This window comes from Glycine max, chromosome 15 (genome assembly GCF_000004515.6).
Source record: "Glycine max cultivar Williams 82 chromosome 15, Glycine_max_v4.0, whole genome shotgun sequence".
Taxonomy (NCBI): Eukaryota; Viridiplantae; Streptophyta; class Magnoliopsida; order Fabales; family Fabaceae; genus Glycine; species Glycine max.
The window spans coordinates 7,471,621-7,488,705 of NC_038251.2; the positions used below are offsets into that span (position 1 = coordinate 7,471,621).

General features: G+C 33.2%; 2 protein-coding genes and 1 long non-coding RNA gene across 16 annotated transcripts; 1 reads left to right on the forward strand and 2 right to left on the reverse strand.

Moving 5' to 3' along the window:
* Positions 1-678: 678 nt before the first annotated feature.
* LOC100809210 (acyl-CoA-binding domain-containing protein 4) lies at positions 679-8,105 on the reverse strand. 4 transcript variants are annotated; one of them, XM_041009959.1, is made up of 16 exons: positions 7,458-8,105; positions 7,015-7,084; positions 6,765-6,917; positions 6,570-6,647; positions 6,316-6,420; positions 5,946-6,012; positions 5,797-5,858; positions 5,005-5,144; positions 4,696-4,822; positions 4,485-4,599; positions 3,900-3,988; positions 3,155-3,238; positions 2,726-3,076; positions 1,598-2,125; positions 1,458-1,517; positions 679-1,041 (listed from the first exon to the last, which is right to left on the reverse strand). In XM_041009959.1, the coding sequence occupies exons 1-16, from the start codon at positions 7,493-7,495 to the stop codon at positions 961-963; spliced, it is 2,148 nt and encodes a 715-aa protein (XP_040865893.1). In that variant the 5' UTR covers positions 7,496-8,105; the 3' UTR covers positions 679-960. The 4 variants fall into 4 exon arrangements, 3 of the variants coding, with proteins under 3 accessions (XP_040865893.1, XP_014623795.1, XP_040865894.1); XM_014768309.3 differs by having other exon boundaries at positions 7,003-7,084; positions 7,458-8,026; XM_041009960.1 differs by having other exon boundaries at positions 7,015-7,081; positions 7,458-8,025.
* A 1,876-nt stretch (positions 8,106-9,981) lies between these two features.
* On the forward strand, positions 9,982-12,005 carry LOC102663638 (uncharacterized). Its single transcript, XR_418313.4, has 2 exons — positions 9,982-10,502; positions 11,326-12,005. It is a non-coding gene; the product is annotated as an uncharacterized lncRNA (long non-coding RNA).
* A 1,061-nt stretch (positions 12,006-13,066) lies between these two features.
* Positions 13,067-16,416, reverse strand: LOC102663723 (uncharacterized). 11 transcript variants are annotated; one of them, XR_005888797.1, is made up of 4 exons: positions 16,119-16,416; positions 14,956-15,111; positions 13,693-14,576; positions 13,067-13,594 (listed from the first exon to the last, which is right to left on the reverse strand). XR_005888797.1 is itself a non-coding variant. In XM_014768236.3 (4 exons), exons 2-4 carry the CDS (start codon positions 14,581-14,583, stop codon positions 13,266-13,268), a joined length of 354 nt encoding a protein of 117 aa, XP_014623722.1. In that variant the 5' UTR covers positions 14,584-15,111; positions 16,119-16,416; the 3' UTR covers positions 13,067-13,265. The 11 variants fall into 11 exon arrangements, 3 of the variants coding, with proteins under 3 accessions (XP_014623722.1, XP_006597535.1, XP_006597534.1); XM_014768236.3 differs by having other exon boundaries at positions 13,067-13,409; positions 13,525-13,594; positions 14,444-15,111; XM_006597472.4 differs by lacking the exon at positions 16,119-16,416 and adding an exon at positions 15,243-16,108 and having other exon boundaries at positions 13,067-13,409; positions 13,525-13,594; positions 14,444-15,111.
* Positions 16,417-17,085: the final 669 nt, after the last annotated feature.

Genomic DNA, 17,085 nt, shown 5'->3' on the forward strand with positions numbered 1-17,085 from the left:
TAAATATTTAGATAGAAATTTACTAATCAAATTAATTTTATCCAACTTAAGTAGGATTATTTCCTATAGAGAATTCCCAAGATATGTAAAAAATAACTTTTAGGTTTCATATTGATTTACTGTTACATGCAATTTTTATTCAATAATATATTATTGTATTATTAATTTTTTAAAAGTTTTAACATAAAAATATAAAATTTCATTTAGTTAATTCAAAAGAGAATCTGTTCATTAACTATTTCATTTATTTCTTGTCTTTGATAACCACCAATATCGATTAATCATTTTATTTTTTTTCCTAATTATTTTGAGCATCTTTTAAATTTTAAATTAATGAATTGTTAGGGTGAATGCTTAATAATAAGTTAGAAGTATTTACAAATTAAATTGAATTTATTGGAAGAAGTCAAACAATTCAATTCAATAGGTTTTCTCACAAATATTATTGGTGGGGTATTTACAAATTGAACTGAATTCAGTGGAACAAGCCGAACAATCCACATGTAGATAAAGTGATATTTTGAGGTATTGGTTCACATTATTTTTCTTACAATATCATTGGTTTATTACTGTTCAATCTAAATCTAGATAGAGTTATATTTTATTTAATTTCTTACTAGTAACACTTTATTTTACTTAATGTATAATGTTATATTTTTTATGTTAATTTAATATTCATTTTGAGGAAATGTTAATTTATTATTTAATAAACTAATTACATAATGACAATGGTGGAGCCGTGGAGGTCAGTGATTAAAACATATGTACAGATCCAATTTTCTCAGCCAAAGGGCAGTTCCATTAATTGTGCTTCTTTTTCTTTGGAGCTGGTCCATCCAAGTCTTCAACGCCACATTAACTTTCCCTTCCCTTAATAGATTGTGTCCTCATAATATAGGAGTATTGTCTCATCATTTATGCTGAAATTCATAGGCATGACATCATTGGCCTTTCAAAACACTACACTTGAAAAGGTTTCCTGGGAGTAGGGGCTCGTTTTTCCATTGATTGAAGTCTCTGTTTGAGATGAAAAACTTCAACCTATGCACCCAAAAAACATGGCAACATGTAAGAGTAAGAACATTAAAACCATTATCAGTTTATCACATAACGAACGGGACACACAGAGTGGAAACATATTTAAGAATTGAATTGAATGGCACTGAAACTCCAACACAAACAGAACCTCAATTTTAACAAAGTAACTGGACATACAAAATATAAAATTACGAGTTTAATGGTGATGCGCTAAGTTTTACACTGTCATCCAATTACAAATCACTATTGGTATGACTTTTAAGATAATTTTTTAAAAATCAACAAATTTATCATAAATGTTGATTTCATAACAGTATAAAATTATTTTACATTGTCAGTGCATATCTTTATTTCTCTAAAATTATACCTATAATTGGAAAGTCAAAAAATAAAAACTAAAGATTTGTAATCAATCCTACCTGTAATTGGAATGCCCTAGTTCTTTCTGCTGCAAGAACCCCTCTGGTTGAGTGCAATTCCTACTAAAAGTTTTTACTTAAGTCAATGCAGTCTTTATAAAGGTATGCAAGTACTTCCATCAAATGAAAGGTTTATATACCTTTTGAGTATCATCTAAAACAGCCTTGAGGAAAGCCACGTCATGCTCAAGCCTTACATTGTCAGCATGGACCATGTTGGATAGGTTGTTAGCTTCTTCTTGAACTAACTCTGCACTCACCAGCTTCTCTCTCAGTAATTCCATCTCCTTCAGTGTGTCAGCCAATTTTCTCTCCATCTCCTGCCTGCTTTTAAAGGCAGATGCTAAGCTTTTCTCAGAAGCTTCTCTGCTTGCTAATGCAACTGCCAATTGTCCCTCCAGAATGCCAAATTTTCTCATTAGGGAAGCCACTTTAGTTTCATAGTAATGATGGATGTCTGAAGCAGCGGACAGTGATCCTGATTTACTGTTTTCAGGGAATGACACATCATCACTTTCTAGCACGGGGTTTCCAAAACCGAGGTTTTTCTGATTTGAACTTCTAGATACTGACACCTGTTCCTCCATGTTGGTTTTGGCTCCACTTCTGCTCATGTGATTTCGAGGGTCATTTTGATTTGTTTTGTGATCAGCTGCCTGAAGTGAATTCTACATTACAGTATTAGGTTTCATTATATCTTTGTCATAATATTTAGCATCAGGATTGGAATAATAATCACTACTGATATTTAATAAAAGCATATTCTTAACATCATAATAAATGGTTCTGACCTTATTATGAACTACTGCAAATAATATACTTATATGTGATGGTTGGGAAGGGATGATAGATGCCATCAAGTGAAACTAGTGTAGATGGCAACATAAGCAGCTTATTACCACAAATGGTTCTGACTTTGAGGTTGCAATTATGGCCGTCCAAAGAGAATGCAATTAAGGTGTGTCAAGGGTGACCACAACTATGCGGCTTTCCAACTAAAATAATAATAAAATGAATTTTCCCTACATGCAACTGAATGAATTGAAGTACCTAGGACAGTGTCATAGTGGCATGGCCTAACCCAGACATTAAGAGTGGAGACACATTCAGAAAAGAAGCTGATTACATTCTGTGTATGCATGTATAGATATTTAGAGGTTGGGTAGGACTCTATGATATGTATCAAATATTAACCACCATGTGTTAAAACCCCATTAGAAGAGTTTAGTATTAAAGCATACAGTTGATTAATGGGAATTTGTGTTTACCCGAGGGAAAGAACTTTCATCTTCTGAATGCTTGTCAATCCTGACATCTGCATTGCATTCTTCATCATGATCAAATTGCCTGCGAAGGGAGATGTTGGTAGGGAGAGAATTGGAATCTTGTACAAGTAGGGATTCTGAGAGAGATTTTCTTTCAGAACTATGTTCAATTACAGACGCAAGATTTTGTCGAGCAACAGAGTTAATCAAATGTTGCGAAGAATCATTTTTAAGTTGAGAAGCCAATCCAGCAGATAATGAATGTTTTTCAAGAAGTATAGATCTTGGATCTTTGGTAGAAGTTGGTCGTCTTCCCAGGACTGATTCAATTTTTTCTGTTATCAACACTTCCACCTAATACAGTCAAGAAGAAAAAGGTTACAAGTTCCATAAAATTAACTCATACACTAACTTCATGCATTTAAGTCAAACCTGATTTGATGGCTCCTTTTTGGATCCCCCAAATGCAACAAGGAAATCTTTATCCTTGTGTTGCACAAGTGCTACGCTAAAACCCTGCTAACATTACAGATATTATAAACATGCTTTTTAAACACTGCAGAAAGGGTCAAAGGGATGGTCAAGCATACAAACAAAATCTGCTAATGCAGGAGATTTAAGAATTAAGTCAGGAAATGGATAAGTTGTACTCCTAATACCAAATATAACACATCTAGAAATAATTTCGCTAATAGTCAATTTACAGCTTATAGGTTGAATAAAAATCTCATTGAGAAATATAAAAACTAAAGGCAAATGCTAACAATAAGGGCATTGGTTAAGGAGCTAAAAGGAAAAAGCTTTTTATTGGGATATGTTAGCGCTGCCCATGACTTTTTTTGTGCTCCCCTATGATTTCCACAATAAAAACTTTCTTCTTTTAATTCCTAGCTAAAGATTTCATCACCACCATGAAACAAAATTTGAGTTATAAGCTGATAAGCACCAGCCACCCAAGCACTTGGAAAACCCTCCACTAAAAGCTAGCTGTCAAGAGGGGAGAACCAAACCACTTAAGTACTCCACCAAGTCGAATTTAGGCATCCCATTATACCCAAGTCCCTATCATAAGCACAAAAGGCTAAATGGAATACATTAATGCCAATAAATGTGCAGTGAACTAGCAGTATGAAGTAGCAGCAGATGAATGACAGGTAAACATGAACAGAAAGTTCACCTTGTTGGTAGTAATAGAAGATGGAGGTGACGTAATTGCCACAGACCATTCACTTTTTACAACATCATATACCAAAGTCTCCCCATGTCCTGAAAAATACAAGGGAAATTAGAAATTTGAAAAGAAATAGAATAAGAGACAAGTTATATGTGAAACAGGCAGCAAAACTAAATGGCAGAGATCAAATCTCAAATGTTTGTGTTCTTATTACAATATACATTTTTTTTTCTTTATAGTTGGAATTAACCTCCCCTTCAGTAATATGATCTTCTTACTATGTGTGTATTGGTCTCAAGTTACCAAGGAACATTGATTAAATGAAAGTTCAAACCACAAAATACAAGGAGTGCTCACAAAGGCTATACAATCAAAAGCATTTTAGTGATTAACAGACGCAGATGACTGGAATGAAAGGTAAGAGGAATAACTCAAATGCAATATAGTAACCAAGAACTAAATCAGTAAACTTCATGCAAAAATTACTTTTTTTTCTGAAGCTGAAGTGTAAAAGTTTAAGTTCACAAGATATAAATAAATAGTATGCTCTAATATTACGAAAAAAGCTTCCTCCTTTAAAAAGCATACGTTTTTTCTTGCTTCCACCCCCTGTAATATACCATTTAGTGCCACATAAAACACCACAGCAACCAGCTCTTGGTGATGGATGGAAACCATGTATTTTTATTCTTGACCATGCCATCTGAAAGAACATATACTTTCATTAAATTACACAATGAATGAGCATTTAATCTTCATCTTGGAGAAATAAAAAAGTTTCACTGATATGAGAGCTCACTGTTTCAAAGTCAAGTGAATACAAGTCATTCAAGGTCCTAGATTTTGATGCTCCTCCAAATATAAAAAGAATTTTACCATCATAAAGAGCTGCCACATGGTTGAATCTTGGACAAGGTGCTGCTCCCCTGCAAGTGATATAATATTTTAGGAGGTAGTATGGGGTAAAAAAAAAAAAAGAACACAGCATTACATTTCAAAAGCAAGGAAACATTTAAATCAGGTCCTTAAAAACATGCAAGTCAAAACTTTTGTTTTTGAACTTTAAAAACAGAAGTAATCAACCACAACAAAGCGTAAACACAATTACGTGCAGTGGAGAGGAAGCCATGTCAAGGATTTGAGATCAAACATATGTAGATCATTCAGTTTCCTCCTTTTTGCATCTTCTCCTCCAAACAATATTAAAACAGAGTTAGCCATAACAACAGTGTGACCACTGCGAGCAACCTGTAAAGAACAAAGTATTTGGTCAGTACTGCCTAGAAAGATTTCAATAGAAGAAACTAAATTTGATACATTAGTTCAGGTAATGTGTCATATTCTCATTACAGAATTTGTTCCTACTTCCTATATTATTTGAATGCAATTCTTTCAGCTCATGTCTTCCTGACAATTTAAGGTGTAATGATGAATCACACTCTTATCGTGCGAAAAAATGTCAATGTGATCAAGGAAAAAGCTTCCATTACACTAAGGAGTCCTCAATGACAGATTCTAGCACAAACTAATTAACATATTTTAATTGATAAAGAATTATTTCCGTTAAAAGAGAGAAAATACAAGTATGAATGCTGAAACTACATTTCAACTAAACCACATATTCAATATTTACATAAATGAATGTAATAAATACGAAGATGCAATTTTCTAATTATTATATTTATATCTACATGAAACGCTGAACCTAGACATAATAATACATGTTGTAATGATTAACATGATTTATGATATATTAAGTAATATGATTGGGCAAGATATGAAAATTGCAATCCAGTAGCATATGCCCTAATACTTGGATTCCTAATATTATGGAAACAATCCCCAAGATAAACTTTCTATCCCAGAAGAATTTGCAGTTTTATCAAATGAAAATTCATACTGGTATGTCTCCCTTTGCTTCCATGAGTGACCAGCACTCTGTCTCTGTATCAAACGCCCATACTACAAAAACCAGAAAGACAATTAGAACAATTTTGCAGCATGAACAAGGACAAAGCTATTACATATGTGAAGAAGATGAGGGTGAACCAGAAATTTTGTCGCTTGCTGGATCTGTTTTCCCTCCAATGAGGAGTGCCTTTTTCCCCCAAGAAACCTGGTTAAATTATCATCAAACACAAGAAAACTGAGACCAGGGTAAATCATTGTCAAGTATAAAGTTTAAACAAGGTACAATTAAATATGGGAAAGGTGTTAATTATCTTCTGGATGAAAATTTGATTTGTCGTATCATCAAGCAGCTCATTTATAATAGCCATTCAGGTTCATGAACTTTTCATCTTAACAGACATGCTATTTCATGTCTATGATGAGAGCATTATCAAGGTCACTTGGATAGAATACAAATAAACATGTCAGCATGCTGAGCATATGTTGTTAAAACCATAGAGAAAATTACCAAACAATGCCCCTTGCAAGCCGGAATCTTTAGTGGAAGACTGCTTGGTGACAAGTAAAGTTTAGACGATGCCGTGGTCCATGAAAATCTGTCAAAATTTAGCACCTGGACAATAAAAATGAACAGTATAGATCACAGTTTGTATGATGAGCCAATAACCAAATAATTAGTTAGTGTTAATATTGATGCTCATATATAGCAACAATCTCCCTCTCATAAATCTTCCAATTCCAAAACAAGAAATGCTCCCTCACCTGTACGCCGTCTAACAATCCACTTCCAGATTCACCACCAACCACTATCATTTTATTCTGAATGACAGCTGCAGCATGCTATTCACAAAGAGTGATAGTTATGTCTTTTGCCAAAACTGCTCAGTAGTCGTAAAACTTCCACAAAAAGACTCAGGACCAAATAAAAAATATAACAAGAATCAGAAAATTACATACATGGGATCTAGGAGTGGGCTTATTCCCTGCAATTGACAACACCATCCAGTTCTCTGAGCTGCCTGCTGTACAAGTATGCATCTCAGGTGCTGCAGACGAAAGCGGGCAATCAATTTCCTCAGAATGGCCACTTGTCCCTGCAACTCTATCACCCTGAAAGAAGCTTTATCAGTGGCCACACCCATTATTTCAAACTCAATCCCACACAAGGGTCAAGGAATGAAGCTGAAAAACTGACAGTGGAGTTTACATTTCGCTTATGGTGCCTGATGGGACTTCTAGTTCCCTGGGTAGTATCAGAAAGTTGGACCTTCAATCTACTGAGAAAACACAACAACAAAACATTGAAATTGACGCATTTGGAAGTTTATTTACAACTTACTTGAATTTATCTTGCGACATACATACTTATGTAAGCATTTGAGAAATCTTATGATAACTTATGATATGTCCATAATATGAGTTTTTAGCTTATTTCAATAAACTTCACCTTTAAAAAGTAATTTACAACATGAAAAATAATTTAATCTTCAATCATAGAAAAAACTTACAGATAAGCACAAACTTAAGTTCTTAATTAAGCTGTTTATCCAAAAGCACCCTTGAAAAAAAAATTAGTGGTACCTCTTAATTGGGTATACGGAAGAAAAAAAAAGGAAGAAAAAAGCAAGCTTTGAAAGAACAAATCTTCACCTGCCAAGTTTCATGTGCCTACGAGAGAATCCGAACATTTTCTTCTTCAATGCTCAGAGCAGAGCTCCTACAATAAACACTAACACTCCACAATTCCCAAAGGGTGGCTACATTATCCTCAAAGTCAAAGACTTTTCCCTCTAAAGAGTGCAAATCGAGATCGTTCCTTTTCAGTTGCCCAGAAAACAAGTACTACTCAACTTGGAAAACTCAGAGCAGAGTAAACACTCACAGTGGTAGAAGGGAAAATTCAATTGAAAGAAAACAAAAACATTGTCAGTGTGACAAGAAAGCTCGCCAAGTCCAGGGTGTTTGATTCCTAGTAAAGTTGGTGAGAAAGAAAGAGAAGCTCCAAATAGCACCGAATAGATTGAGCTATGTAGAAAATCACAACAACAACATCAAACTGAGTGATGGCATGAGCTGGAAGCGGTGTGAAACAGAGAGTGTGAGAGAGAACATTAACATAAACATTACTAACATACTACATTACAGAGCACAGAGCACAGAGAGAGAGAAGGCGCAAGTTAGCATTAGCAGGGTTAATTTAATTTCTCTCGTCTTCTTTTGTGTGGTCATTGTACTAGGATCATGTGGTCTTGGTTAGTTTCAGAGTTAAGTTACGCCGTGCCGTTAAAAAACGAAATTAAATTAACCCCGCACCAAGAAAATTGTGAATTTAACTTGCACAAAGTTATTCTCTCACATTTTCATTGTAAAATTTATTTTTAATTAAATTAAATATCCTTCAGTTGAGATTGTTTGGCATTCTCCATTTAGTTAAAGAAGTGATGGACATGCTTATTTTGCTTATTCTAATAATAAAAAAAAATGGATCTGCCGGATGATTATTTTAAGGATATTGATTAAGAAAATAAAAATATATATTTATTGCGTAGATCATAGAAAAATATAAAAAAAAATTATGAATAATGTAATTTTGCATATTCGAAATTGGTTAATATTTTTAAAAAAAAAACATAATCTCTTAACAAATGTTTCAAAGACACTTATTACTAAATTTCTAAAAAAACAAAATACTCAACACCAGTATTATTTTATAGTAATAAAAAAGAAATGTACAATAAAGTCCTTAATTAACATGAAACACATTAGTAAAAGAAGGTAAATAATTTATTTGATCATTTTTTTAATTTATTAATTTATTTTTAAAAAAAATTAATTTGATCTTTTATCTTATTTTATTAGTTTAGTGTAGTCTTTTATCTTTTTAAAAAATTTATTTGGTTTATTATTATTTTTTTTCAAATGGATTATTTTTCTTATTTTTTTCCAGTTTAGTCCTTCAATCTAAGATTGATTTCGTTAATAATTTTTGAATGAATTATTTTTGTTCATTTTTTCCTTTTTCCTCCACTTAATTTTTAACAAAAAAAGTTTGTTCTTAGATAATTAACTACATTAATTTTAAATAAATGGAAGAAATAAAATATAAAAAAAATGATATATGACTAAAATAAACTTTTAAAAAAATAAAAGATTAAACTAAAAAAAACATAAAATAAAAGGTTAAATTGAATTTTTTAAAAGATAAAACATCAAACTAAAAAAAAAATAAAGGATCAAATACATCATTTGATCAAAAAGATAAAAATGAATGATAATATATAAACACTCCATAATTTTTTAAAGATCTTACTAACACCTTTCATTTATTTATTTTCTCTCTTCTATCAAATCATTAATCCATTTATACCTAGCTATTTTTTTCATACGGGAGTTTGAACATGGGTTTTGGGTCGGTCGAAATAAGTGAGATGGGGGTAAGGTCCGTTGTGCATTGATGATTTCGTGCATGCATGCATAGGTGTCTCCTCGGGACTTGTGTGAGTGCGAGCCAGAACTAGAACGGGGAAGGAAAAGATCGCATCTATGACACCCCACGTGTCTCTCTTGTAGGTAAGGGTAGTGACCCTAAAGTTAAGGGACTCTCACAAACAATGAAACAATGAAGAATTGCAGAATGCATGTAGTTGATCTATGGACTATGATTACATTTTCTTCTTCTCCACTTCATTTCTGCCGTGGCTCATGCACGTTGTTTTCTCTGTTCAAGCTCAACTACACAAATGTCGTTGTTGTTGGCTGTTAGTGAGGTTTAACTTTTGTGCATGTTCTATGATTGAACCTGTCTCAGAAGTGTTCTTTGTTGTTATTATACTTCTTCCAATAATAACCAATGAGTGATTCTACTTCTTTGCTTCCACCCACGTTAGACGAATTGGTTACTACAAAATAAACTTTAAAGCATTGATTAAAAATTATAAAAAAAAGGGCAACATTTTTATAAGTAATTAGGAGAATAAATAGACATAAATATATTTCTAACAGATTAGCTTTCTATGTAAAAAAAAAAATAGCTTTCAGAGTTGCCCTGGCTCTCAGAAGAAGACAAAATATTAATGCTTGTGGGAATCATACATAGGCATAAGGCAATCTTTCTTTATAATCAATAGGGAATAAAAAAAAGCTAAAAGCTGATGATCTATGATATATAAAAATATACTTTGTGTATGCTCAACAATTTAATGTTCCCTGAGAAATTCTTTTTTCATTTGAGAACTTTTCGTCCTTTCCATTTTTATTGTGGTTTTGGATATTATGCATGTGAGGATTCTTTGTGTCTGGTATCTTAAAAAGCAATAGAGAAAAGAGCAAATTATTAAAGGGTTATCCTTTGGTGTTGACTCAATAGTATTTTCCAAATGACTATATTGCCCTCCTCATTAAAAAAATAATTTTGTTTATCCACTCGCCTTTAGGACTCGTGGTGTATAGGCTTCTACCTTTCCTCCTTTTGTGTTCGTATTTCTTGGTGTCCGTTGAGCGCCTGTCCCTTTCCCCTTTTTGTGTTCGTCTAGGGTTTCTCAAATTTACCAATTTTCGACACCCATTGTGTGATTTGCGCTCGGTGTCCTTGTTTATCTGTTCAGATGTGGTGGGTCGTCTATTTTTTCATTTTCATTGTGCAATCTGTGGAAGAAAGAGATCGTGGTCTGCAATCGCATTGTGTGAATAGTTGTGGTAAGTTTCTTATGTATTTCTTTATGTAGGTCCCATGCGCTTGTTGTTTAAAATGACATATTCGTTGCCATAATACGAAGCAGATTTCATATAATATTTTATATTGGAATGATTACGTGATTGGTAGTCAGTGTGCTTTTTTTTTCTTTCTTTTTTTCTATCGATTGGACTGGTATTGCTTGTAATGGTTGTGAAGCAGGTTGCAGTGTACATTAGCCATACTCATTATTTTGTTATTTTCATCCATGGGTAATAGGTTTGGGTTATTGATTTTAAACATGATGCAAATGAATTTTTGGTACTGTATGTTACTTATATTACTTGTTGGAAGTTTGTGGCGTGTATTTGTTGATGACCAGGACATGAATATGGAATGAGACAATTGGGCCTAACTAGTTGGAAGAAGGGAAATTATTTTGTTGAATGTGCGTGACAGAGGGAAATGTATCATCTCCATTTCCTTGTTCCTCCATTTATTCCATTTTTATTAGCTTTTGGGAAAATAAATGAAATGGAGATGATATGCACTTTATGGGGAGTAACATTTATTTTCTCAAAAGCTTAGTAATGGAAGAAATGGTGAGGATCCAAACCCATGACAGAGATAAAAGAAACGTGATGCCTCTTAATGTGTAATGCAATTGTGGATTTTGTGTGTTGTTGTGGTGTGATGTTACAAGTAGTTGTCAATGTAATTGTGTAGTGTTGCCTCTGTTGTAAGTTGTTTAGTTTATATGTATGAAACATGTATGAATAAATGTGTGATTTTGTATAGTCAGATCTAAAGCCTTTTTTCAATGATTGTTTACCGGTCATTTGAAAGATGGAGAATTCTTCGTCTTCGCAGTCGAGCAAGGTGACAGTGTTAATGAATATCAATGACATCTTGTGTCGTTGTGGTGCACCTTGTCGTATTCACACTTCATGAAATACACAAAAGCCTAGAAGGAAGTTTGTTAGTTGCAGCAAATATGATGGACACACTAAGTATTGTTGCTTTTTTTCCTGGTGTGAATTGGTAGATGAAGTGGAGTAGAAGGAAGAATTGAATGCTTTAGTTGCAGCCCAGTTGGCAGACATTAAGGAATTGCAGGATAAAGTTGAGAAAATGAAGGATGATTTGAATGAAGCTAGTAGGAAGGTTGAATTGGGGAATGAAATGTTAGTGGTTGTGAGGAACAAGAGTGACGAAAATGGTGTTGAATGTAGGAAAATTAGGTTTTTTGTATGCATAATGTTGCTTTTGTTGGTTGCAAGATTGATGTATAGTTCCTGAGGACATGTTATGGTGTATTTTGGTTCTGGTCATGTAGTTGGTACTTATGTTTTGTATCATTGTCTGCTAGGGTTTTTGTCCATGGCTTTGTTTACTTTATTTAAGGACAAAGTTTTAGGAGATTATGATTTTTGTTATTTAATTATTGGGTTTAGTATGTATAACTGTTGGTATTGTGATGTAAAAGACCTTGTTTTGTTCAATTGTGATTAAAATGTTGTTGTGTAGTATTTATGTGTGATTCGCAATTTCAATTGTTTGATATAAGCATCAAGTATGAACGTTAGGGTCGTGGACAAGTATGTTAACTTAGATTTCATATTTAGAGAAATACTAGCTGCAAGCAAGGCTCGACCCATCAGGTGATTTAATCAAAGGCTCACAACCTTAGTGCTAGTAAGTAGTACAAGCATGAGGCAGTTACAAAATTTGACCTTTGTGCTAATGACCGAGAGATGTGTGATTTAATCATATTTTTAGCAGTATTTTTTAGATGTTTGGCTTAATCGTATTCATTAGTGGTGGTACTAATTATTGGCCAAAGAGGTGAATCCAAACCTTATGTAAAAACAGGTTTTCATTATTTTTTGTTTTCAACTTTTTAATTTCACTCTTTCTTATGTAAACTTTATAAAATATGACCAAAGTAAAATAAAAATTAGAGTAGTCCTTTTAAACCAAACAATTTATTAATTATTCATTGCATTGAAGATTACATGATTTCAATTGTTAGACTTTGCACAATTGAAAAAAATACCAGTTGTAGAAAGTGTTTTCTAACAAAAAGGTCCTCATTCTCAGTCTCATTTCATTAACAAAACCACGATAATTCTAAGAGAAAGATGATTAAAAAGGGAAAATTATGAAAGGAATGACATCAAGAAGGAAAGTAAAAACAGAGTAGTTGGGAATGAGGGGGAAAATTGTATAATTTTAGTTCAAACAAATTGATTAAAAGTGTGAGCTATTTTGATTTTAAGCTCTTAATAGGAATGAATGGAGATACATTCAAAAAAAATTTAATGACTAGGATTTTCATGCGTACAAACACGTTGCGTTTAGCTATTTTGATATACTTTTGTATTGGAATTCATTTGTAAGAGAAAGCATCGTTGATTTGAAAAGATAAATGCATAACGAGTAATGCAAAAGAGTCCTAAAACCATCACCTAAATTGAATTCCAAACGTGTCATCATGGTCAGTATTTCATTTATCTGGGAGACAAACAAACAAGGTGATCAGATGAACGGAATTAGCATGCGATCCGTTAATGCAATATAAAGATGGATAACAACCATATACATTACATTATAGTAAACAACAAAATGTTTGGTAGAGTTCGACAAATATAAGTTTGTCAAAATATGAAGGAAATGGGGTATGACCCATAATTGTGCTTGTGTAGTAAGCACACAATTATGGGCCATACCACAACAAAAGAGCAAAGGTTGTTAACACAAAAAAACAACGCTAAGAAAATAGAAACTCAATTCGGCACAACAATCCTTCTTTGTTTATCCTCCAAATGTTTCCTGTTAGCTGTTGCATGCTGAATGATCTTCTCCTTGATGATGTTGTGCGAATCCAACACCAAGTATAGTGTGAATTTCATCCTGTCTTGTTCACCAACCTGCCACATAACAAAATATATTCAGTATTTATATGGGTTGAATGGTTCAAATGGAAAGAAATGACCAATAAAATATTTTTGTTCAAAGGAATTCCAAAAGGAAAAGTGTAGGTGCCTCAATACGGTAATCCTGACCCCATTTGCAGTCCTTCATCCACTTTGCGACCCAAAGATCACAGTCATTTCTATCAACAAAATAAACAAATTTTAGATTACCTCATTGCACTCGTTTTCTTTAAAAAAATATCCATATTATAGAATATAATAGGCAGGAGAATGTTACAATAAAGGGCCTTGTTCTCCAATGTCATCAGGTCTGACTAATTGAAATGCTGAAATTTGTCATCCAGCAGCATTACCTCGAGAAATATACCTTGTGTGAGATGATGGGTTAACTTTGTTGACGGTAGACTGTATCATTTGAAATTCTTAACAGTATTCAAATGCTTACCAATTTCCTCACAAATCTTTCTCTTGCATCTTATTCCTTTGCCTTAGGTTTTGAGTCTAACAATACAAGTTTCTTTTCAATGATATCAACAAGAAGGAACCAATGTTGTTTGTCGTTATTGATTGATAGGTACAAAGATCAATAATGGAAACACAGTTTTATAGTGTAAGTACTTAAACATAGTGTTGTTGGTCAGTTTATAACATTATATTTGAATATATAGTGTAAGTACTTAAACATTTGGTTACGCTACTCCAGAAATGACGAAACTATAAATCTCCCCATATATTATCAAACTTTACTCGTAGCTTTGCTTTACAATTAGTTCGAGTCAGAGGCCTCATTTCCTTTTTCTAATCCACCCTCATGAGATGTTTATTGTCCCTTTAAGCCTTCTTTGTTGCACACAAATTCACGCATTATAATATTTTCTTTCTCATCATGCTTCACTTCATCCTTTCTAATACCAAAACCATGTCATTTTCCATAGGTATAATAAAATTGGTATGCAAAGTCTTCACTTGCAAAAGTCAACAATTTCTTGTCATCGGATGTCAAATCAATAAAACTTTTGTATCCTAACCTTGCAGCATCACCCTCTGTGTCTTCACCTTCAGCGACATCATCCTCATCATTGTCACTTTCACCTTCATTGGCCTTGTTGTAAATAATATCAACTTCAGAGTCCACTTTTGCAAACAACCTTTCCTCAAACTCTGCCATCAATGAATGTAATTGTAAACACAACACATTTCAATGTCTAAAATCATAATTCTAGAACAATTGAATCAAATTGAACAGCAGCCATAACCGTTAAATACATTCAACATGAAAGCTAAACTACTTTTTTTTAACATGCTAACATACACAACATATCAGTTGAGGACACACAACTCAAAAATCAAAATTAACTCTAACCTAACCTACTTTCTAATGACATGTTAACATACACAACATATCAGTTTAGGCCACAAAAAAACACCCCAAAATTACATGGCAATTCCTTAAACTCGAATGCACACTCAACGCAACGCTATTCAAATGAAATCCAAAATTACATGCAATGCATCCGCAACTGTCACACACTACACAAACCTCAACCTCATTGTGCTTCGCACTACATCAATTACGATGTTCGCAACATTCAAGACGGGGGAAAAAGGGTCTGATGAATTCTTTTCAGAAGAAGAAATCCGCTTCAGATGTCACGAGATTGAAGATGGGGGCAAAAAGAGGAAACTCGAATAAAGCCTAATCAAACACACAACGAAGAAAACAAATAAGCCAAAATCGAATAGAAAACGACCATTTTCAACAACCGACGAGTAGATAAAACAATAATGAAGTTATGAGAGCACAAAAGACTTGAGAGAGTGTTCAACCAGAATACAGTTTTCAACATGAGGAAGACAAAATTAATTTTTTAATGGACATAACAGTCTCAAGAGTCACCAACTGATGCCTTCTCTATAGTTGGAGAGCATGTCCAGCTAGCTGAATCTTATTTGTCCACGTGTTAGGGACACAGGTGCACACGTTAAACACAACGAACATCAAAGGATTGCCCATAAGTTATTTATGGTTGTCTTTTCCTTTCCTTCGCTTTCTCTTGAGAAGAAGAATAACATATTTAACTATTGTTCATGATTAAAAGAGTAGCAATTTGTACTTCTCCCAAGACCACCCTATAATTTGTGATGCCAAGATCCCTCCTCATCGCATTACTCAATCTTTTTCTTTTTTTCAGCTTATATATAAAGCTAACATTCTTCACCAATTCGCTCCACCGCAATATATATATTGCTCTCCTCTTTCACCCATATAATTGTATATGTGTGCTCCACATATATACCATAATCATTGACGTTATATATATTTGATGTAGTCATGAAATAATAATGAAATAACTGTTGAGACAGATCAAAATGATGCTCGTGTAGTATCAATTATGGTGGTGTTATAGTACTATTAATTATTTATATAAACACATAATTAAGGCCAACTTACTTTTGTTCGATGCCATAGTTAATTTATATATATATATATATGTGTGTGTGTGTATGCCAACTACGGGGCTTTATTATATTATTATTCAGCATGTGTATTCTATTCACACAACAACGTGGAAATATCATTTATGCTTTAATTATAAGTATGTGAGCATAAGCAAGTTAGGAAGCAATAAAATTAATGAGTTAATTAGGACCATTATTTCTTCAAAGGACTTAAATTATAGATGATGTATAAAATTCATTTACCTTATGCTGAAAGAAGTATGGGTTGTTCTATATATCGCCTGTGATGATATTGGCTAGCTTATGAGCAACGAGATAATATTCAGGAAGAGAAACTTCAGCATGATTAGAAATATTGAATCTCATTAAGGTCAGATATTGGATTTTGTTTTCATATATAGCTAGAAGGTGTTTACTCTCTAATTAATTGTGTTTATTAATTCCTCTCTAGTAGCATATCTAATCTTGTAATCTACCCAGTGCAATTGGACTGAAGTACCTTGTGCACTCCTTTTAAACAAATTGTGTTTTATAAAAATACTCTTGGATAAACATAAACTTGTCATTAGGTGGAATTTGATCGACTTATATGTAATAAAATTAACCAACAGGAAGAATAGCCCTTGACTCTTGAGTTATACGAAGAGCCGGCTGATGGAGAATAAAATGCCTTAAATTTGTAGGTAGGAACCGTGTTTCAGTGTTTGAATTAGCTAGCCAAATTTGTGTGTAAGAAAAAACTTTTCATCATTTTTTAATATTTATTTTTCAAACAATAACTTTTCTATAAAAATAATTCCCAAACATGGTGTTAGTGCGGTGTAGTTGTAGTAGCAAGACGTACGTGATGCCGTGTGAAAGCTACAAGTACAAACACGCACACCAGGGTATATATGAAATTCTCATAGTTTTGGACGTGAAAATTAATTGTTGGCACCATCAAGATTCGTCTAGCCACAACCAAAAACACGGGTCGGAAAGAAAGGAAAGCAACATCACTAGAACACAGCCAACCCAGAATCTTTTCGCCCTAATAAGATAAGTTTAAAAGCTAATTTCTACTAATAATCTAATAATTGGTTCCTTTCCTCACCCCATGGACTCAAATTGCAAACTCTTACTGTATGTTTGGTAGGCTGAGAGAAATAAAAAAGATTGAAATTTAAATTATTATTTTTATTTTGGTAGAATTTCTAATACTCATATTTCC

Excerpts from the sequence above, each read along its gene's own strand:
- LOC100809210 (XM_014768309.3), bottom strand. The coding sequence starts at position 7,495 with ATGTTCGGATTCTCTCGTAGGCACATGAAACTTGGCAG. Across the intron at positions 6,918-7,002 it reads AGCGAAATGTAAACTCCACT|GGTGATAGAGTTGCAGGGAC; the intron begins GTCAGTTTTTCA and ends AGCTTCTTTCAG. Across the intron at positions 5,145-5,796 it reads AAGCAAAGGGAGACATACCA|GTTGCTCGCAGTGGTCACAC; the intron begins GTATGAATTTTC and ends TGTTCTTTACAG.
- LOC102663723 (XM_014768236.3), bottom strand. The coding sequence starts at position 14,583 with ATGGCAGAGTTTGAGGAAAGGTTGTTTGCAAAAGTGGACTCTGAAGTT. Across the intron at positions 13,595-14,443 it reads ACAGAGGGTGATGCTGCAAG|AAATGACTGTGATCTTTGGG; the intron begins GTTAGGATACAA and ends TTTTGTTGATAG. Across the intron at positions 13,410-13,524 it reads GTCAGGATTACCGTATTGAG|GTTGGTGAACAAGACAGGAT; the intron begins GCACCTACACTT and ends GTTATGTGGCAG.